The following is a 23693-nucleotide window of genomic DNA, read 5'->3' as shown; positions in this document are numbered from 1 at the left end:
GGAAGAACATCCTCTGCTGGGCCTTCTTGATTTTGGAGGTGATGTTCTCCGCCCACCTTAGGCCATGACTGTTCCCAGGAATCTGAAAGACTCCACCATGAGTAGTCATAGGTGTCTTGGTGGCCTCTCTTACTAGTCTCCTTCTTGCATGGTCACTCAGTTTGTAAGGACGGCCTGATCTAGGCAGATTTACACATGTGCCATATTCCTTCCATTTCTTGATGATGGATTGAACAGAATTTCAGGGGATGTTAAGTGCCTTGGACATTTTTTTGTATCCTTCCCCTGACCTATACTTTTCAATAACCTTTTCTCTGAGTTGGTCTTCATGGTGTAACAGTAGCCAGGAATACTGATTACTGAATACTGACCAGTGAATGGACCTTCCAGACACAGGTGTCGTTATACTACAATCACTTGAGACACATTCACTGCACACTGACCCCCATTTAACTTATTGTGAGACTTCTAGCACCAATTGGCTGGACATCTGTTGAATTAGGTCAGTCTATATAAAGGGGGTGAATACTTATGCAATCACTTATTTTCATTACATATTTTTATTTAATTTACATAACTGTGTAGAAATCTGTTTTCACTTTGACATTAAAGAGAGCTATTTTGTGATTTTTTTTTTTGTCCAAAAAGCAAACTTATATTGACCATGACTGATTTATAAAAGCCATAAAAAGGTAAAACATCCAAGGGGGTGAATACTTATGCAAGGTACTGTATAGGCCCAAATGTGTAGCAATATGGTCTGACTCCAGTTCAGCTCTAGTCTCACTAAAAAACATGCACTCTGAATCAAGACCAGACATTGTTTATGAGGTGTTGGAGTTAGCAAATCGGGTGCAGAAGGCAGGAATTAGTATTTCCTTTGGGTGGGTTCCAGCGCGCATGGGAGTTGAAGGAAACGAAATGGCTGATAGATTTGCAAAACAGGCAGCACTGAAACATGATGTAAACATCAATGAACGTCACAGTAAAACAGAGGTCAAAAGCATTATTAAGGACAAGGTTGGGGAGATATGGCAGTACATGTGGGACCATGAAACAACAGGAAGGAATTTCTATGAAATTCAAAGAAGAGTTGGGGGTAGCAGGAGTACTGTTAGGAACAATCAGGAGGAAAACATCCTGTCAAAAATGAGGTTTGGTCATATGGGACTAAATAACACTCTAGTCAAAATAAAAAAAAAAACATGTTGATGGACTCTGTGTTTGCGGAGATATACAAGAGACCATAGAACATGTAATAGAGCTGTGTCCAAGATAACAGAGGCAGAGAAAGGTGCTAGTCTCCTGAAAGAAGAGAAAGTGGTATTGAAGATATCCAACATTTTACAGAGAAACTCGGGAGATATTTGTTTCAATTTTATTTTTCATTTTCTGAAAAAAAAAACAGGTTTATTTTATAGGATTTAGTAAGGGTGTTCAGATCCACACTCCAGTACAGAAGGTGGCGGTAATGCACACTAAAAGTTGCTTGCCAACCGCCATAAAACAAAAAAAGAAGAAGAAGATGCGGAAGCGGAAAAGGAAAGAGAGGAGATGACAACGAAGTGAAATCTTTGACCAATCCATGCTTTTGAAAGTGATACCGCATAGAAGTGGTTAAAAACAAAACTATACCGCGTAGGGAAATTGTTACTGGTCTTGGCGGCTAATTTTTATTTTATTTACAGTGCTGCAACAAACCTGTGAACGGTGAGATGGCCGAGCGCCACTACAGATCTCTAATCATTTATTGTGCAGTTTCTTAAACTTGTAAACAGTAATGTTTTTGAACCCAAGTCAGAGACTTGACCAATTAAGAAAGCTAACAGCAAGTTATCGCTCACTAACGATAAGCAAATTTCCGACCGTAGAGAAAAGCTGGTTAGCGATAGTTCTTCGTAATTTGCAGATTGTTTTACATTCTTTTCAATTAAGAAGGTTCGCTAAACGTTGATATCGTATTCAACGTTAATTTCATGCAAAATCGAAATGTTGATAGCTAACGTTACATTTGGCAGACGAACATAATTAGCAACTCTCAACACGAGCGTTGTATATCAAAGCCTTTCTAACAGTCCGGCAAATGCATCAGTTCCCGCCGTTCTTTCTGGTGGCAAACGATATCGTCGTTCACATCTTCTGCTCCTGTGGGCTCTATCTGGGCCATGGGAACTATGGGAGTATTTTGTAGACCTGAAAGAGTGGTAGGTTACTACTCCCATTCATTTCAATGACTGTGCTAGCTAATTCAACCCATAGACCGTAAAAACAGTGGACCCTAACCCACTAAATGAAGAGCAGTAAAGACGGATTGGATGCCATTTCCTGTTTGGCCTCGTCGGCTGCACAAGGCTCTGGTTGATGACATAAAGTAATTGAAGAATCACGGTACTCGTCGGGTAGATGCGCTCCCCAAATTATGTTGGCTCAATTTGGCTGGCTTATAGTGTCACTATGACGTGTAGTGTTTTGATTGCTGGCGATTTTGGTAAGTGTTCTGATTTGCTAGGTTCCTTAAGGGGTACTACTTTTGGAAATGTCAGTCCACTGTTGGGGTGGTCAATAAACAGCAAAAAATGATAGAAGTAAAGAAACATGTTGACACATGACATATCTGAAAAGTAGCTTTTTATTGGAGGTCAGCCACCAGTGAGCCACAGATGGGGTGGGCTCGGGGATAGGCACTGTGAGGCAAAGAGGATAGCATCTTGGCATTGTTTTGCAATTATAATTTGCAGACGTGCTTTCAGTGTATATTTGTTTTATTATTACATTGTTAGGGTTACAATGATTTATTGAGGGGTCACACCCCTCAGGACGGATGGCTCCTATTTTTTCATCCAGACAAAATATGTTTTAGTGGGCCAACTCCCAAACACAACTTGCAACTTCTGTCTTCACCCGCCGACTGTCTGAGGTTCTATGGCGTTGGGAGGACATCACAATTGTCTCCATCGATTAATTTAATAGTCTCTCCAGCTGATCATCCTTGTCATGCCAGTTTATCCATTGCTGTTGCTTTGCTTAAGAAGCTGCCAATGCTCTTCTAGTTTTCCTCCTCTTGCTTGCGAAAAAGCTAATTACCTTCTGCCTCCTCTCCAGCAACAATCACCTGTTGATAGATAGTTTGAATTGTACAGGAAAATGAAAGCTGTGTTTAATACTAGTTAGTCTAAGTGTTGCAATGTCGCTATTCTTGGATGATGCTATCTCCTTTGTTCTAATCAATGACGTGCCGGCCTACCCTGTGATAATGTAGGCCAATCCAGATAACTAGCCTATAACAACGTAACAAGACATTTTAAATACATCAATAAATCTACTGATAAGTGTACTGAAATATATTGCTGTGATATATTATTTTAACTCTCTATAAACTTCTGACCGCAAATCGCAGTGGGTTCTTTCCAGTGGTATGGGTAGGCACTGCTTTCTTCACCACGTTGTGGATTTTGGAATTTGCGCAAACGTACTCCATCTCTTGTGGTGAAATCAGTAGAGTGAGGAAAGGCACTGCTTATGCTGTGCGTATTTAGGTATTAGTAAGCTACAAGCGTGCTGAGCCAATCAAGGCTAGCCATCAGCTGACAATTCCACGGTCAAGTTTTTACGGGCTGCATGATGTGTTTATATGCAAATTGTGAATTGGAAAACATTTGGCTTATAATTGGTAACTAATTGGATGACATTGGCGAAATAACCTGCTGCTCAATATTATAACACTTATTATTATTATTGTTGTTATCAACAGTATTGTTTTGTTGTTCTTGTTATTATTATAACTACTTCTTCTAATGTTGTTAACCAACAAATGTTTTGGTTCTTTCTCGTAGATGACGGGGTCCAACGAATTTAAACTCAACCAAGGTCCTGAGGACAGTATTTCGGCTGTGAAATTCAGTCCTAGTACGGCACAGTTTTTACTGGTTTCTTCGTGGGACTCCACTGTACGTCTCTTTGATGTTGGGAGCAATACTATGAGAATGAAGTATCAGCATCTGGCTCCAGTATTGGATTGTGCTTTTTATGTAAGTTGCCATGGTTATAGTGGTTTGGTCTGTTATTTTAAAAAAGCAACTGATAACCCCTGTGAATAATGAGTAATACCAGTATTTTAAGCAGTATACCACAAAATGATTGTTTTTGAACAAATAACAGGACCCCACGCATGCCTGGAGTGGGGGCTTGGATGCACAGCTGAAAATGCACGATTTAAATACAGATCAAGGTAGGTCCTCATATTTACAATATTTGTTTATTATATAAACATGTTGTGTCTAGTTATACTTGTTTTTCTCTGTAAGAGGTGGATGACTTTATATAACATTGCAAATGTGACATGTTATCTTTGTAGATACTATTGTTGGAACACACGATGCACCAATTCGCAGTGTAGAGTACTGCCCAGAGCTCAATGTCATGGTAACAGGCAGCTGGGACAGGTCAGTTCGTCTCTGGGACCCAAGGACCCCGTGCAATGCTGGAACATTTACCCAGCCTGAAAAGGTATGAGTGACTCATAAGTGAAGATTGAGATCAAATGTACATTAGTTACATCAGATAACATTAGCTACATACATGTACATAATGGTGATATCACAGAGGCAGCTGTATCTTTGCTGTTTATTAACCAAAGGCACAAGCATTCAGACACTAAAACAGAATGGCAAATGGACCTGGCTTATATGTGCAGACACATTTTACAGGCTCAGGGTAGACAAAGACTAAAATCACATTAGGGCATTTATACAACCCACTGACTCTTAAGCACCAACTAAAAACACACATAGACATTACTGAAGGTGAAACACAGATCACTCCAATTTAGAACATTAAAACTGAATTCTGCTGACATCCACATTGGCACATTGAAGACAGGAGACGCCACCTAATACAACAACAAGAAAGTACACAGTCATTCACACATCACTGCCGCAACATGCCACACTAAGTTACAGAAAAGATTATCCTAATAGCTAGATCTAACATATTGACAGATGCATTTTGAGAGGCAACTTTCCAGCTACAATTTTCAGGAATTCTATGCATTACAATAGATACACAGAATCTACACTTCATTGTTCTTCATTGCTTGGCAGCCAATCCAAAGATATTAGCAAATATACATAGTGCACCATCACACACACATCAAGTTTTCAAGCTAATATTCTACATATTCTAAATAAATGCAGAAACAGTACTTCAAGGTGGAAATGATGATGACATGACCTGATTCGAAGAAAGCCACAATATTACAAATTATTTTTCCATTGTAATGTTTTTCTGGACAAAACCCAGAGTCAATTGTGTTTGCCATACATGTATCTCCATGTGCAATGTGTCATTTTAAAATTGGGGGATGATTGCCAAGGTGGCGTTTTAGAAATCCTTTAATAATGCAAAGGGAAAGACAAGTTCTGATCTGGCAAAATCCCCATAGACCTAGCCACTGCGATGTCTGCCTAGCATTTACACAGTGACGCAAGGACAGCCGTTCTTTTACCTACAGCCGTTCTTTTACGTTCTTTTTTATTTATTTGTATTCGCTCTCAGTGCAATTTTTTTTTGTCACAAAAAGTTTAGGAACCACTGACATAAACATTAGATAATCATGAGAGGAATATTGGAACATCAATGCGGCAAGGGCCTACTCTGGTATCAGTGTAGTGAATGAATTGGAAGAAGTCGCCCTTTGATCTTCCTGAAGAAAGGAATCTTGTCACTTGTATTTCCACAATATTGTCCTTAATGTTACTAGGTCGCCAGAGGCTAGATTAACAATCTGACTGCATGACTTCGATATGGTTAATTGGCATCAAATATACGGCTTTCAATGTGAATGGGAATTGGGCCATTTTTAAGAATTATGTTTACATATAGTCTCTCTTTGATCTACCAAAGGTTTACACACTGTCAGTTGCTGGGGACCGGCTTATTGTAGGCACAGCAGGAAGAAGGGTGCTGGTCTGGGACCTCCGAAACATGGGTTATGTCCAGCAGAGAAGAGAGTCCAGTCTGAAGTACCAGACCCGCTGCATCCGTGCTTTTCCCAACAAACAGGTTAACCTCATTGTTTATTTGTTTTTGAAAATCATCAGAAATACAGTGTTATTATTATTAATGTTTTAAATGCCATACTGGATCTGGAGACACCTGATCTTGAGTGGGATATCTACATCTTTCTCTTCCTATGCATTGTTCCTTAGCGTGGATTAATAACATACATTCATGAGTTATGAGTGTTTTCAGCTATAGAATAGTTAATGTGGTATGACTATATAACTGGAACTATTTTCCTTAGAGTGTGTGTATAACGTCTTAATAGATTTTAATTTTCAGAAGATTTCATTAATCATGGTTGTATGTATTTAATACCATGGCTGCAGGGTTATGTATTGAGCTCCATTGAGGGAAGGGTGGCTGTTGAGTACCTGGATCCCAGTCTGGAAGTGCAGAAGAAGAAATATGCATTTAAATGCCACCGCCTGAAGGAAAATGGCATTGAGCAGGTCTACCCCGTCAACGCCATCTCTTTCCATAGTATTCACAACACCTTTGCCACAGGTACACTTTCCTGTATGTTCTGTCTTTTGCCAGGACTTAACTATGCATATTTGAGTGAATTGGCAATACACAAAACAGATTGTTCTGAATATCTGACTTATTTGATTCTTCCAGAAGCCGTGAAGACCTTTTTTAAACTAAAATTCTGTTTAAACGTATTCACTCGCAACCTATCTTTGGATCACTAACTGTAACCATACGGATCAGACATGGGAATGCAAGCAGGAAAACAAACTTTACAGAAACTCAGATATATGGATGGTCATCATTACATTACCATACTGTCAAGTCACTCAACATTTTGTATCATATCCCCTGCAGGGACAGGGGTGAACACATCACATACAAGTACACTCTCTGTGTCTCCAAAACACAGCTGATTTTTTTTTTAAGCGAGACACTTTACGTAGGTATGAGGGCAATTTATTGGTGTACTCTTGTACATTTTATTAAATGTGTGTTCATGTGGCATTTGAAGGTTGGAGATGAATGCAGTATTATCACAGGGAAACTATGCCAGTTAACAGAGTTGGTAGTGAGCTAACAGACATAAGATTCAGCATTTTATCTTGCCACTAATAGAACTAAAGCTAAGTCTTGCTAAAACTAAAAGTTTTATCCAAAAGCCTATTCACAAAGATGCTGGGATCAACTTGTACTTAAGAAAAATGAGAACCCCCTTAGTTAAGAGAAATACTTTATGTAGACCGGAGCTAAAAAATGTTGCCAATAAATGGGTTATTCAGTTGGTTGGCGGCGTTATTACTATCCTTCCCTGCTATCTTTGATTCTGCATCTGCATTCCAAAACATACAAACGACTACAAACGATCATGCCTGGCCAGTAGGTGGCAATAAAGTGTCTGTCAACAATATGCCAAATACCAGAGAAGAACTTTCTTAGCATGCATACTGATCTTGTATGCTCAAAAACAAAACAACAATGGGCCTGCACGATTTCAATGGCACATCATCGCTCCCCAAAATCTCATTTTACATGTCCACACGGAAACCAGGGTTTTCACAAATCCTCTTTTGAGTGAGCTAAAAGGCCTAAACATAGACGATGATGTTCATTTTCCTAAATATCAGCATTATTGTGGGCAAGACCTAAGTCTCTGGCTTTTATTTTCTTTGACAGGTGGTTCTGATGGCTTTGTGAACATATGGGATCCCTTTAACAAGAAGCGTCTGTGTCAGTTCCACCGCTACCCCACCAGCATTGCTTCTCTGGCCTTCAGTATAGATGGTACGCTTCTTGCCATCGCCTCATCCTACATGCAGGAACAGGGTGACATCACACACCCAGAAGATGCAATTTTCATCCGACAGGTCACAGACGCTGAGACCAAGCCAAAGTGAGTTATTCCTGCACGTCACACAAACATGAGCACTCTGTGGATTCTGTCGCTTCATTGTCGATGCAAAGCAAAATGAGATCACTACAAAGCCTTTAAATTCCAAGAACCATGAGGCAGTTCATCAAGGTTTAACTCCATATAACACTTACTTACCGTCTTACTATCTTAGCATATCTTCTCAGTCTGCCTAGTTTTTATAGTGAACAATGTGTATAATGTATTAGCACATAAATAGGCTACATCAGTGGTCCCCAAACTTTTTAGGCCCAATATCACCGACCGGCCTAGTTGTAATTGAATTATTTCAAACACTTTGGTCCAGCTTTCAAATTGATGTGACCAAGAACACATTTAACCAGGGGTTCTCAATTATATCAATTATCAATCCATCTCAAACTATAATTTTTCTAAATTATTTCCACAGCCCATATAGAACCACAGACGGCAATTATTTTATTAGTTTAACGCTGAAACTATGAGTGTGTCTATTAGCAAAGTACACTGCAATACAGTGCCCTGTAATACAGTGCCCTGACATCTACAGTACACTCCCGTCGCTCAGGGGTGCTTTATCAAATAGAACACTTACGTTAAGCACCTGGTGGAAGTGACGGCAAAAATCTGCTCGCGATACCCACAAAAACTAAATAGCCAGATAGCTTAGCATAACTGCCATGCAATTCTAATGGTAATGCTACCTAGCGTGGTATGCTAAATGCCGGTAGTCTATACATCGTGAAATCCACCAAAATACCTATGTCACTGGCTTTAATTTGATAATGGCATGTTAGTAGTACATTTAATATCAGTACAGTTGTTTAACACTGTCCCAGGACTGACATAGCCATCTGTCGTTGAACTAGCCCGTTGTAACGAGCGCCTGGAGCATGCCTCCTGCCCCCGCTCGCCAAGCGAAAAGTCTCCCGATTTAGATGCACCTTCGTCGGTCTAGCCACAGGCATTGGGTGGGGGAATAGCCCGATATCTTAGCATAACTGCCATGCAATTCTAATGGTAATGCTACCTAGCTTGGTATGCTAACTGTCGGTAGCCTTTACATCGTGAAATCCACCAAAATACTCATGTCACTGGCTTTAATTTGATAATGGCATGTTAGTAATACATTTAATATCAGTACAGTTGTTTAGTTACTGCTGATATTTACATTTACGGTCCGTAGCCTGGTGATCTACAGCCTCTGCCACCGTAACCATCATGTCCGCCATTGTTTTAGAAATAAAACGAAAAGCTGGCGAAAGGGCTCCTTGTCTTCCGTACGTAGCCAAGATGGCGCCCGTTAGGGCGAGTAGTGACCATCGGATTACACTAAATTTTTTTGACCGTTTGAGGGGCATCATCCGGGCACTTTCAGTGCCCTGAATTCTGCTGATTTTGTCAATGTGGTGCCCTAAGCACTGAAAGTTGGGGCTCGAAGTGCTTAAGGGCGCGGTAATAGACAGGGCCTATGTGTCAGATTTCATCTTCATATCCAATTTGAAATCTCTATATGTCTGCAATACCGGTCGCGGCCACTATGCAACTTCGGCGCTCTCACACTTGCCATGCATACACAGTAATAGAAAGCACACGCAGCATCTACTGTTTGGGCAAACCTGGATACAGGGCTGTTAACGATGTGTTTTTCGCCTGGAAGTCTCTAGAAATCTGGCACCTTATTCAATTTCAAGTTCAATTTAAGAATCCTCCTGATAACACTTCAGCTGTGTTCAGAGATAGTTTCTGACTATGGTCTTCTGAAGTCTGTAAGAAAACAGTTTGAAAATGAAAATGATTATTTTTTTTTTTTTTGGAGATCGACAGGGAAAGTCTCCGAGGTCGACACGTCGATCGTGATCGACAGGTTGAGGACCTCTGGGCAACATGATTTGATTGTCTAACTTCATCAGATTATTTAAACAAACGTGTTTTCTCTAAAGTAATGCACAGCCTGCACATTCTCTGTTGGCCCATCACATCAAATATATTTGAGAGACTACTCTACCCTACATGCTGCATCCAGCAATATTAGACCTGAGCAACTCACTTCTTTTAAGAACTTGTCTCTCTCTCTATATATATATATAAATATATATATATATATATATATATATATAAATAATAATAAACTATTAATTATATTATAATTAATATAAATGAATCCTATTTTTTGGACAGAGAACTTGTATTGTTTGTTATGATGTTTAAATTCAGGAATGCAATGTGATTGCATCTTCTATACATTCAAATTTGATCCATTGCATGGTTACATTTGAACTAAAGCATTTTGAATACACTGTAAACAGTATTGCGTGAAGAGAGCCACAGTGACATTCCAGACTAATGGGCCACTTTTGACAGTGGGGAGTGGGGACGTACCTGCGTTTCCATTCCTTCCTTTGTATACCCTTGCAACCACAAGCACTTTTTCCTTGAAAGAATGTACTGCTCTTCCTTTTATTTAGTGAATATTTCTGAAGAACTATTGTGAACATGATGGAATATAACATCTTCTTGTTTTGGTTTGCAGGTCAACCTGAATGTCTCCTGGATGAGCAGTCCCGTGGAATATCCGTTTTTTACCCAGTTTTGCCATTGCCCCCCCTCCCCCTCTCCTGACTCAATTTTTGTCTTTTCTGCCTCAGTTATAGTGTCTTGTAGTTTGCCATTTGTAGGAAACACTAAAAAGTGTGTCCAATAAGGGTTTTGTGCTTTGCATGTGTATCAGATACCATGCTGCCTTGGCATCAGAGCAACTCTTACCTGAGGGTTTTGGTTTCCAACAAATAAACAGATGAAAGAGCTTTCTTGTATGGCATATTTTGACAAATAAAAATGTGTTATTTTTCCATTGAACTGTAATTAGAAAAATGAAAAATGTTTAGACTGTTCTTCCATTGTAGTAATGCCAACTCAAACGAATTGATCCGTACTAATACGAAAATGTGGTGGCAATATGGTGATACGAATATAATGACTAGGGTCAACTTGCAATATTATTTAATGAATAGAATATTTGCGGTAACTCGAGATATAAGCAAAAATGTGTCATGATTTGGCCTCCTGCTTACCAAAGCAGAGGGCGCCATTCTTGTTTACAATGAGCGACGTGATACGCTTGAGCTGATTGGTCGATATTATAGCTGCAGCGACACGGAAACCAATAGGGAATTTCGGTTCATTGTAATCTATTTAAGTGCGCACAAGCGATTGGCAATGTGTTTTATCGCTATATGAAGACTATTTACTTTTGACGTTGATGGATAAAGTTACCTGCTCTTAGTTTACAAATGGCCGCCACCAACAGATTTGGGTACGTTTCTGTGATGTTTTTTTTTAATCAACTTCTGCTTAATATGGAACCCTAATCAAAGAATATTAAACTAATGATCAAGAATACAACTTTCTTGACTCGAGCAATGTATTTTTCTATCAATACGAATGGTTAACGCAGAATTTCCATCGAATCAAGGTTTATTTCTGTCAAAAGAGTGAGCTAAATGAAAAGACTCAGTAAGGCAAAAGACTGAAGTTGGAACAGACTGCATTTGTTGTCATCCCCGTGGCAACAAACTGACATGACAGAGCACCACTGTAGAATCTCGTTCAGTAAAATGAACGAATCTTTTTTTCGAGTCGTTAGTTCATTTCAACGGGGGGGGGGGGGAGGGGGTGCTGCTCAACATTTTTAAATTTTATAGCCAATTCCCTGGCGTAAATACGTCGACTACAAACACGTATCATATTTTCATGGAGGTTACTGCATGTAAACCAGCAGATACTAATTTAAAAGAAATTCCTGCATTCAAATAATGTAGCCTATTATGAAAGTTTGGATGAAATGGTCATTTATTATCACATAAGCATTTAATTATCACGGCAAACAATTAAGCTGCACTGAACTGTATGTAAAGTTAAAATAACTAAACCTGTAAGTATTTCTTGTGAACGAATATCATTCACGTCTTACTAAACATAGACACTCGAAAGTGAACGAGGTTAATAAGTCCTTTCTGTTTCCATATGCAGGTTACGTGAAAAAATATCCAAAGACCCGTATCCGAAGACCCAGTCAAAATGAACGAAACATTTCGGTTTTCTCTAGCTTCCCATGCTGAGCCTATGCAGATCACGTGAAAAATGATCCAAATACTTGCATCCGACAGATGACCTAATCGTTCACCTCCCGACTTTGTGTCTTTGGATCAACGTTTCGTTCATCTGCCGGATATGGGTCTTTCGTTCAATTATTCGTTCTTTTGCCGGATATGGGTCTTTCGTTCAATTATTCGTTCTTTTGCCGGATATGGGTCTTTCGTTCAATGATTCGTTCTTTTGCAAACCGTGTCTTTGGATCTATGATTCGTTCATCTGCCGGATATGGGTCTTTGGATCCTTTTCCACGTGACCTGCATAGACTCAGTAGCCTACAGTCAGCTAGAGGAAACAGAAATGATTCGTTCTTTTTCCGACTGGGTCTTCGGATACGGGTCTTTGGGTAATTTTTCACGTGACCTGCATTAAACGAATCATTTCTGTTTCCTTGGCTTAGCCAATGCAACAGTCCCGATGCGCGGTCATGAACGAGAAAAAGAACGAATCTTTTTTTGAGAGGACTCGTTACTCTCGAGTCGTTGTAAGGATTCGTTCAAAATTAACGAATCGTTCACGAACGACACATCACTATGTCACTGCCACTGCTCTTCTAGGCGTTGTCGAGCAGTACTTTCCACTTGACGCACCGCTGGACTGGGCATAGGGCATGGCGGGCATTTGCCCGGTGGCCTGAAGCCTTTTATTATTTTTTTTATTCATGCCAAACTCGCGTCTAACGTAGCAGGCCACGTTAACTTCAATGCAGGCCACATTAACGTCAATTCAAGTTAATGCAAGTTAAACAGGTGTATCTGCCCGCGGGCCCTGGCCTTCAAGTACTCTAGCTAAAGTTTTCAGCGCTAACCTCTTTAGATAAAGAGTTAGTAGTCTCGACAACTATTTATAATCCTATAATACCGTACGTATCTTCGTCATGGAGGGTATTATTTTTGCAAAAAAAATAGTAGCAATTTAGAACAACAGCACCTGATTAACCTACATACACTGAAGAAACAATAAAGAAAAACGATTCAATGAAACGAATAAGTTATTTTCTTTGGTATTTTGTCATTCAGAATTTCAGATTTGCAATGGGGATTTCTGGGTAACATGGTTAACACTGTTAATGGACCAGATCATTTAAATATTCGTCTCGCGAGAAAGGTAACAGAGTGGCATTAAGGCTGCTAACTGTCAATAGCAAAGGAGCAAGACTGCTATACCCTATTGTGAAGGCTACACAAGTCTGTTGAAAATGTCTTATAAACACAAGTGGCAGTAAGAAAAGGCAAGAGAGAAAAGAGCTGCAGGAGAAGGTGGCAAAGCTACCTAAATTAAGATTATTTAAATGTTTCAACAAACTTTCGCCAGTCCGTGGAGTCTGCTAGTGCTACGACCCTCCTGCTAGCACACAAGGCTTGTCGAATGCCATTCAAATAGGTGAGTAGTACAAGGGTATTTGATGGGCTTCCATGCCCCCTTTAACAAGTCGCAGTGGAGCACCCGTTTCATTATGTGTTTTTCAGATGTGGGTAAAGCAGGTGTGTCGCTTGTCATCCGTGTTTTAAGAACGCTTTAGCACACTTTGACCCTGTGTTTACGTTACCGCGAGTCGGAGTGCGTCGCTATCAATGTTTTTTAATACATTTGTCACTGTCCTGTCTAGTTTCAAAGAGCAAGAGGACTTTGAGTGTGAGAGGTGTCGGGCCATCCGTGACCGCACCATGGTCAGGAGGATGGAAAACAGAACGTGTGTGTCTGTGTTTAATAATTTAGTTAGTTTCATCGTGTCTGCGTTGCTTGTATACACAATTTAAATATCCTATTGAAACTTCTTCTTGTAAATATTGTTAATATATGTTTGCTGTTCCTCTTAATAAATTAGTTAATTACGTTATGTGGGACATCTGTCATTTTTAAGATCAGGGTTATCGCAAACAGTGCTGTCTAGGCTACTTTCTGACCATTTCTAACAAGTTAAACAAGATTTCGTTCTTTGTGTACACACCTGTCACAATCATATCGATTACAAACACCTTTGTTTAGCGTAATAGGGAACGCCAAAGTAACTATAGGGCCGTCAAAATACCGTGCACCGGGGCCCTTCGTAACCACGTTACGCCACTGTACAGATGTCATCATTGACAGGGTAGCCGAGAAGAGCGATCTGATGAAAAGGCTGCTTTTGTGATGAGGTAAAATAATACGCTGACTTGAAACAATCATAGTGGATCAGATTAAGTTAATTAATATTTTTTAATATAATTCCTTTACTTAAATTTAAGTAACAAGGTTGAAAGAAATGACATGTCTAAAAAGTAATGTGACCTACGGTCAATAGATCATACTTTTGATAAGCCTACGATAACAGTATTTTGGGAGAACTTTTCATAATGCTTCTCATAGTGTTAAAATGTTTGTGTCTCCTAGTGCACATTGATCGTTTAAGGCAGTGATTCCCAACAAGGGGTAAGTGGTACATACCACCTGAGGTGCGCAAGCAAACTGCAGGGGGTATGTGGATAAATGAACGAATGTGTGCAGCATAGTCACTGCATGAGTGAAGGGGTACTCATGGTGTGACAAAAAGGCTTAAGGGGTACGCATGTCAAAAGCAGTTGTGGAAAAAACCCACGCTGTCACACAGTGCGCTTACATTTTTCCCCGTCAATACTTGGTGGTGGCCTGCTCTTGGTTAAAAATGCCCGGCCTGAAAAATGTCCCCAGTCCAGCCCTGACTTGACGGTATTACGTTTAATCAAGCTCCTTTCTTACTTCGCTCAATTGGCCTTACCAAGTCTTTTCATTTAACACAATCTTTCTGATCACATTTTTTTTTAAGTTTTTGAATATAGCATGCAAACTTTATAATCTAAAATTATGGCTGAAAAAAAAAGAAGAATTAGTTTTCTAGGAAACAGACTTTCTCCCAGAGTTATACCAAGGAATACACTTCTATTCGTTAAAGTCCCGTGTTTACCAGTCATGCCTATTGCACTATATGTCGGTCCACATTAAGCATTACCCATAGTGGACTCTATGATGTTAAGACACACAGGTCTTCCATCAAACACAAAACAGCCAGCACCCAAGTCCAAGAGAATAAGAGTCTGCTGTCAATGGGTTTTGAGACCCAGTCCAGTGGCATGACCCTGACTGAGAGTCACCTGTTCAGCCATGATTTTATTAAAATATGAGATACTTCCACCACAATATGAAAAGTTTGCCGAAATACAGCCAAATTCACGTGATTAAGAAAAGAGACCCTCTAAAAAAGTGATCTTACAGACTACGTTTGTAGGCTAAATGCCAAAATATTGTTTTTCCCATGGCACCCATTAATGCAGTACAGATTTCACTTAAGGACAAATATTAATTTGCTGGGGAAAATACTAATTTTAGAACCATTGAGTACAGATTGGCACACCACAATGTTGGCAATACTGCCATTGGCTTTTATCTCTGGTGGAGGAATCAATAGTGGTTGGCTTGTAGAACACATCCAAACTGGTGGTTTACATGCTGATACATTAAAGCTACAGGCGTGGCCAAAAGTTTTGAGAATGACACAAATATACATTTTCACAAAGTTTGCTGCTTCAGTGTCTTTAGATATTTTTGTCAGATGTTACTATGGAAGACTGAAGTATAATTACAAGCATTTAATAAGTGTCAAAGGCTTTTATTGACAATTACATGAAGTGGATGCAAAAAGACATCCTTCGAGAGCAACTTCTCCCAACCATCCAGGAACAGTTTGGTGATGAACAACGCCTTTTCCAGCATAATGGAGCACCTTGCCATAAGGCAAAAGTGATAACTTAGTGCCTCGGGGAACAAAACATCGATATTTTGGGTCCATGGCCTGGAAAATCCCCAGACCTTAATCCCATTGAGAAATTGTGGTCAATCCTCAAGAGGTGGGTGGACAAACAATAACCCACACATTCTGACAAACTCAAAGCATTGATTATGCAAGAATGGGTTGCCATCAGTCAGGATGTGGCCCAGAAGTTAAATTACAGCATGCCAGGGTGGATTGCAGAGGTCTTGAAAAAGAAGGGTCAACACGGCAAAAATTGTCTTTTTGCATCCACTTCATGTAATTGTCAATTAAAGCCTTTGACACTTATTAAATGCTTGTAATTATACTTCAGTCTTCCTTTGTAACATATGACAAAAATATCTAAAGACACTGAAGCAGCAAACTTTGTGAAAATGTACAGTGCCACTTGAAAGTATGTGAACCCCTTGAGCACGTAAGAGTTTTCTGTTGTTTTACCATGATTTTTTATTTATCACCAATTTTCCATAGATGAAATGTCAGGTTTATGTTTATCATTTGCATGTACTTGTTTCGAGGGAATTGTTTGAGTAGCCAAAAAAACTACATGAAACATTGAATAAGTGTATTTTCAAAAGTAAGTGAACCCCCAGATGCATTGGTAAAGTCAAGCAGGTAACAGATTCGGTGAAACATATTTGGGTGCTTAATTAGTCAATTAAGCAAAACAATAAACTGAGACATCCTTAGGAAAGGGTTGGGCAACACAGATTAAAAGAGAGGAAAACAACCAAACTACTGTAGTGCCAAGGTGTCCCCACACAGATCAACAATGCCGAGAGGAAACGAGATATCCGAGAACATCAGGAAGACGGAACTGACAGCCCATCAGTCTTGGGAAAGCTATAAGACCATCTCCAAAAGATTCCAGCTCCATCCATCCATCCAAGACAAATAATTTAGAAATGGAGGGCATTCAACATGACCGCATCTCTACCTAGAAGTGGACGCCCATCAAGACCATCACCAAGAAGCACCAGAAGAAAAATAAATCAGATAAAAGTCAACCCACACATCACCTTTGAAGAGTTTCGGAACTCTCTGGCAGTATCTGGGGTAAATGCACATGGGTCTACAATCAGACGAAAATTGTTGGTTTTGATAGTGTCCAAATAATTCTATCTCGGACTCATCTGTCCAAAGAAGGGACTTCCAGAAGGCCTTTGGTTTATCCAAGTGCTCTCTGGCAAAGTTGAAACAGGCAGTTTTGTTCTTTCTTGAGAGCAGAGGCTTCCTTAAGTTCTAGCAACCCGATCATGAATGTCATGTCTATTCAATTTTCGTCTGATTGTAGACCCATGTGCATTTACCCCAGATACTGCCAGAGAGTTCCGAAACTAAAAACGTACACCCATCTGCCTTTGCTGTCTTCAAGTTCATAATTGTATCTCTAAACCCTTACACTTAAGGAGATGATCATCAGTACCTTGCACTGTAAGATTACCAGCAGTTATCTTGTCTTGTCTTTTACAATAAAACACAAACTGGGTGTTTGACCCTTTTTGAAGAAGGCAAAATCTGCCTGTCAGACAAACCTGCAAAACAATTCAGCAGCTGGCATTGGCAGAAAATACAAAATCATTGGCATGGCTTTTTGGCCTAGTTCACGCAAACCACACATAAAGGGTTGGAATAAAACAGAAATTGGGTGTTTTGACACTTTTTGAAAAATGCAAAACTATGGATCTTGAGCCGTTATAAAAAATTGACTTATTTCTAGAAAATCAAATTTGTAATCAGACACTAGAGGTACAAATGTATACAACAACAATACATAACAAGTCAAAACTATTTCCTCACTTCTCAAAATTAAAGGACAATTATCAAGAAATACACATAGCAATGATTCTGAAAAAAAAATGAAATAAATTATACATAGCAAGCTATATATTAACTCTCAATGCTTTAGTCCATTATGAGGTTGAAAAAAAGGAGGCCTTCAAACAATATCCAGACCTGGTTAAGGAACAAACAAAAAGATTGGTCTCACCCAAAAATAAACTCCTCTTCTCTTGCAAAAATGATCAAAAAGTAAAGTGTTGTATGTTCCAAATAAACTCAAACCATCAAGTAAGAGTCCATAAACTGGCCACAGGCTCCTTACAGAAATCCTCCAGTTTTCTTTTGTTTGGCACACACAATGGATTCTCCACCTGCTGGGAAAGTCTCACAGGTGTCCCACACATGCACTTCCTTCCTTCTTCTTCTTCTTCTTCTTCTTCTTCTATGGAGTTTTACGGCAGCTGGCATCCATGATGTTGCATTGCTGCCTCCTACTGGACTAATGTCCCACAGAATCAGATTCTCCCATACAGCCCAGTATCAAATACATTTTTTAAAAAGTGACGCTTTCCCTCCCCAGTTGTTCCCACATCAAGCACGCTTTTTAAGGAAACTTCCTTCATCCCACATTGCCTTAGGCGCCTGAACAAGTCTTGTCTATAAGGTTCATAATTCCTGCAAAATAGCAATACGTGTTCAACAGTCTCCCTCTGCTGACAAGAACATAGTCCGTCCTGATGCTTTCCCAAAACACACAGTGTGCTATTGAGACATGTATGGCCTATTCTCAGTCTCGCAATGATAACCTCCTCCTTACGCTTACCACTAGTGCAAGTCATACCTGAGCCAGAAACACTACCAATAATGGAATATAGATGTGTGCCCTTTGTGTCTTGATCCCAAAGCTGTTGCCACTTACTAAGAGAATTCTGCCACACAATGCTCTTTCCTTCAGATTTAGACAGTGTCAGAGGAACATCTATGGCTTCTTTTCGAGTCGCTTCCTTGGCCAATGCATCCACCTTCTCATTCCATCTGATTCCCACATGGGCAGGTACCCATAAAAATGACACCTTCACTCCCTTTATGCATACATTATTGAGTGCCAATAGTATGTCATACACAATATCCTGCCGCCCCTTTGACATTCCCTTCCCAAGGCTTTTAACTGCAGACACAGAGTCACTGCATATTAAAACCTTCCTATCTCGTAGTTGATTCGCCCACTGCACAGCCATCAAGATGGCATATAGCTCAACTGTAAACACATGCAACGAATCAGACGTCCTCTTTAAGCCAGAAACATTCATTTTCGGAACAAAAAAGGCTGCTCCAGTAACCCCTGACTCCTGATCCTTCGATCCATCAGTAAATATTAAAACCCAGTCATGGTATCTTTCTTCTGTATGACAGTGAAAACTATACACTAACTCCACCTCAGGGTCTTTCTCCTTCATTTCAAGTAGTGTCAGGTCAATATCTGGAACATGTAGCTGCCACACAGGAATCACAGGCCATATTACTGCTGGCACTTCCTTCCTGTGTTCAGGTGTGCTTTTTCTGAGAACTTAAAAGTCCCACTTCCTGTTAGAGTCAGAAAAGTCCTGATAGCAATTATACTGTACACAGGAAAATAAATAAAGAATACAATGTCTCCATTTAACAGTAACTTATAAATAGAGTAGATTTCCCTTCAGGACTTTATCTTCCTCCCTCAGTCCTACCTCAACAGTTTGAAGTACACTTTACTTAACTGGGGTATGTGCAACTGTGTGAACTTCCTCCTACTTAATCTGTGGCAGTGCCACACCGTGATGCCGGACATGCAAAAAGAAATGTAGCTGCTGGCGTTGGCAGAAAGTACAAAATCATTTTTAATGGCTGTAGTAGCTGACGCTGATGGGTCAGCTGCTTAAGATATGGCCTTATAGCCTGGTGACACCAGCCTACATATTTCCGCCTGAATTGATTTCAAGCTCATACTCAGTCTGGCCTAACCCCGTTGACAATCGTCTCCAGGACTCAAAATTTTGTAGGACCAATCAGCGAACAGTTCAGAGCTGTGACGCAAAACTCGCCTTGGAGGAAAAGACACGAAAAGCTATCGGAAAAGTTGTCTCAACTCTCGAGAACATCAGAAAATTAAAAGGAGAACAAGAGTATTTTCTTGAAAGTTTTATGATTGGAAAGGACGTCGTAGCTCTTCTCCCAACTGGCTTTGGGAAGAGTTTAATCTACCGAATGCTTACTAAACGTTGCTGATTGGTTAAGGGAACTCCAATGATTTTAAACCTCAAGATAAGCACCCGCCCATCTCGGAAACCAAAATGCATTGGGTTGGCCCAGACTGAAAGACGGAATGAAATGGAGTCACAGGCTGGTAATGGCCAGGCTAATGGCCTTAGGTGGTTGATTCAAATATCATACATTTCATTCATGAATTTATTGTGATGCAATTTGTTGTTGTGCAATGTTTAATTTTCAATTGCTGATGTTTGAAAGTGAATGTGTGCGATAGTTTGATGACCCTTTGTGTCATGTGACCCCTACCTGGTTATATGACCTCTGCTAGTCCCTCTTTAAGTGCCACTCCAGTATAGTTGCCTTTCGCAAAAGGCAGACTTAAACCAGGATGAGAAGTAAGGCAGAAGGTTTTTATTGGGCAACACGTAGCCAATTTCGTACCAAACCACAAACGCCCTTTAACTTGTCCTGATCTTCTCAGCCTTTTTGGGGGGTCAAATCTAGCTTGCAATTAAATAGACACCAAACAGCAGAAAATCTGGCTCTCTTATTTATCAAGGATATATTTCTGCAATGAGAGCCCTGGAGCCAACAGCAAGACTGCAGGGATGAAGAGCAGAGTGGCGCAGTGAAAGCGTGCTGGGCCCATAACCCTGAGGTCGGTGGATCGAAACCATCCTCTGCTAGGCAAGCCCCCACAGCTGAAAATTCATTATTTTTAATTAAAATAAGGCCAGTTCTTGGAAGCACCCTCTCAAGGTTGGCTCTTCAAGCAGTCAGGATGGCCGAGCGGTCTAAGGCGCTGCGTTCAGGTCGCAGTCTCTCTTGAGACGTGGGTTTGAATCCCACTTCTGACATAAACTTCCATTTAGTGTTTGGGGAAACACTGAACAGCCTCTCTCCTCCATGATATCGTCCAAGTCCGCCTTTCTCATTCACTCGATCAGACCCCTGAACAAACACATGCAGAAAGGGCGTCACGGAAGAGGCAGCTCAGGTAGTCGTAGCAGTACTCGTTACACCCAGCATTTGTCTGCCTACCATGTCCAAGAGCGGTGTGACCAGTGTGGTGTTGAAGTCTGGGGGGCAATTGGACTGCTACTACATATTGAATCGCATCATGATTTTCTACCTACCGCCCTTCCCACAGCATCACCGGTGATTCAATCATCTTCAAAGGCACCACACACGCATTCACATCACAGGCACCACACACATTCACACCACAGGCACCACACACATCCACACCACAGGCACCACAGGCACCACACACATTCACACCACAGGCACCCCACACATTCACACCACAGGCACCCCAGACATCACAGGCACCCCACACATTCACACCACAGTTACCCCACACATTCACACCACAGGCACCCCACACATCACAGGCACCCCACACATTCACACCACAGGCACGGCACCCCACACATTCACATCACAGGCACCCCAGACATCACAGGCACCCCACACATTCACACCACAGGCACCACACACATTCACACCACAGGCACCCCACACATCACAGGCACCCCACACATTCACATCACAGGCACCCCAGACATCACAGGCACCCCACACATTCACATCACAGGCACCCCAGACATCACAGGCACGGCACCCCACACATTCACATCACAGGCACCCCAGACATCACAGGCACCCCACATATTCACACCACAGGCACCACACACATCACAGGCACCCCACACATTCACACCACAGGCACCCCACACCAGTGGCGGTTCTACATGGAAATACGCCCCGGGCGAGACCCCTATATATATTAGCCCTTACTGCCTACATGCTAAGTATCTGTCATTAAACGCTATATTAACCTCTTTCAGGGAGGAACAATTAGCTGCTTGGTTTCTGCCTAGAATTTAATTCTATGCATGCCACACTTCAACTTATTAGGCTACTGGTAAACTATACTTTGTCACGAAAGCAAATGGCAAATGTTCTGTCTTTGAAACTGCCTAGAGAAAATATGAACATTCCGTTGGCTAATTACACGGTCCAACGTCAATGATGAACCTAAAACTGAACGTGTAACAGTTTTGTTGCAAAGCACAGTCTTATCGCGAAATTAGATCTCGTGTTTGTTGAGTTAAAACGGATTTATTGTTGTATAATCATAAGCAGCAGAATAGCTAACAAATGTAAGAGTTATAGCCTACCACCAATTAACATTAGCCCTTCATCACTTCATGGATAGGCTACCGTAATCAAACAGAGAGAGCATAGTGGCATACCTTTATGTTTTGCTCGTTTCTCCTCTTCTTCTTTTCTTTTTTTTCCGAAATTGGGCACCTGACGGATTTTTGCCTTTTCCTATCTATCTCTGTGATTATTTTGCACTCGACAATCAACACATTCTCCATCCCCCAAAACTTTCACTCGTACAGAAGTTAAGACTAAACCAATTCACCTTGCCCTTGGTGACACATAATCGTTCAGTATTACCTATTTGTATAAGCCATTTCACACAATTCAGAAAAACAAAAAACGTGCAGGAATTATAGGTCTGTAGGCTAATTATAATATTATGAATGTGCGTTTTTTGCAAGAAAGTCGAGGTGTGAGTGACTTGCGCCCACTAATTGTATTAGAGTATTGCTCTATAGCCTACAGTGGATCCTATTGCTCTATTGCTCTATAGCCTACAGTGGATCCCCCCGTCCCCCCACTTGTCTGTTCCAGTTGGGAGTCCCAGAGGTTAACTTTTCCCCCGCACTCCCTCCCCTTCCACGTTTTCACACATATGGCACCTTCTTAGCAAGCAGGGGCGCAAGCAGGAGCGCCTGCAGCCGCAGGGGGCGCCAATTCGCCAATTCCCCACACAGTGATATGATAGATAATAGAAAACCGCTTCAAGGCGCAGATTATTATTGATTTATTTACTTGGTCGTGCCGCCCCTCACGTGACCTGAAAAAGTGCCGCCCCGGTCCACCGCCCGGGTGGCCCGTGTCTAAAACCGCCACTGCCCCACACATTCACACCACAGGCACCACACACATCACAGGCACCCCACACATTCACACCACAGGCACCCCAGACATCACAGGCACCCCACACATTCACACCACAGGCACCACACACATCACAGGCACCCCACACATTCACACCACAGGCACCCCACACATTCACACCACAGGCACCACACACATCACAGGCACCCCACACCACAGGCACCCCACACCACAGGCACCACAGACATTCACACCACAGGGACCCCAGACACCACAGGCACCACAGAGACCACAGATATCACAGGCACCCCACACATTCACACCACAGGCACCACACACATCACAGGCACCCCACAAATTCACGCCACAGGCACCACACACATTCACACCACAGGCACCCCACACATTCACACCACAGGCACCCCAGACATCACAGGCACCACACACATTCACATCACAGGCACCCAAAAGATGCATTGCTCTGAGGCCTCCTGAATGGGATTGGGTGAGTTTTCTGCCGAAGCAGTTCATACGACTTATAAAGCCAGCAGACCAGGAGTGCATTTCTCAGTGAGCGCACTGGACAGCTCAGGCAAGATCATTCACAGAGCTGGTTCCATCCACCAAGCCTGTCCAAGCCCACAACATGACCTCCCGATCCACACAGCCACTACGAGGCGGCGCATGTTTCTCTGGGCTCCAATGCGGATGTGGAGCATTCCTTTAAAATGCACAGTGTGCAATAGAAAGATGCACCACTCTGGAATGTATCCAAAAGTAAGGGAAGTGATTGACATTGACTCCAAATATTATTTGGTTGGAGGGGACTAT

At 41.3% G+C, this 23693-nt stretch overlaps 1 protein-coding gene across 2 annotated transcripts; it reads left to right on the top strand.

Moving 5' to 3' along the window:
- Nucleotides 1–1541: 1541 nt before the first annotated feature.
- On the top strand, nucleotides 1542–10845 carry bub3 (BUB3 mitotic checkpoint protein; the record flags this gene model as incomplete). 2 transcript variants are annotated; one of them, XM_080835778.1, is made up of 8 exons in its annotated part: nucleotides 1542–1710; nucleotides 3834–4028; nucleotides 4159–4228; nucleotides 4355–4506; nucleotides 5902–6060; nucleotides 6387–6564; nucleotides 7705–7921; nucleotides 10452–10845. In XM_080835778.1, the coding sequence occupies exons 2-8, from the start codon at nucleotides 3834–3836 to the stop codon at nucleotides 10459–10461; spliced, it is 981 nt and encodes a 326-aa protein (XP_080691904.1). In that variant the 5' UTR covers nucleotides 1542–1710. The 2 variants fall into 2 exon arrangements, with proteins under 2 accessions (XP_080691904.1, XP_080691905.1); XM_080835779.1 differs by lacking the exon at nucleotides 10452–10845 and having other exon boundaries at nucleotides 7705–7925.
- Between the last annotated feature and the right edge of the window lie 12848 nt (nucleotides 10846–23693).

The sequence above is a fragment of the Sprattus sprattus genome, assembly GCF_963457725.1.
Source record: "Sprattus sprattus genome assembly, chromosome: 3".
In the NCBI taxonomy this organism is placed as follows: Eukaryota; Metazoa; Chordata; class Actinopteri; order Clupeiformes; family Clupeidae; genus Sprattus; species Sprattus sprattus.
Note: the sequence above shows the minus strand (reverse complement) of the source record. Positions and strands in the feature narration are given on the sequence as shown.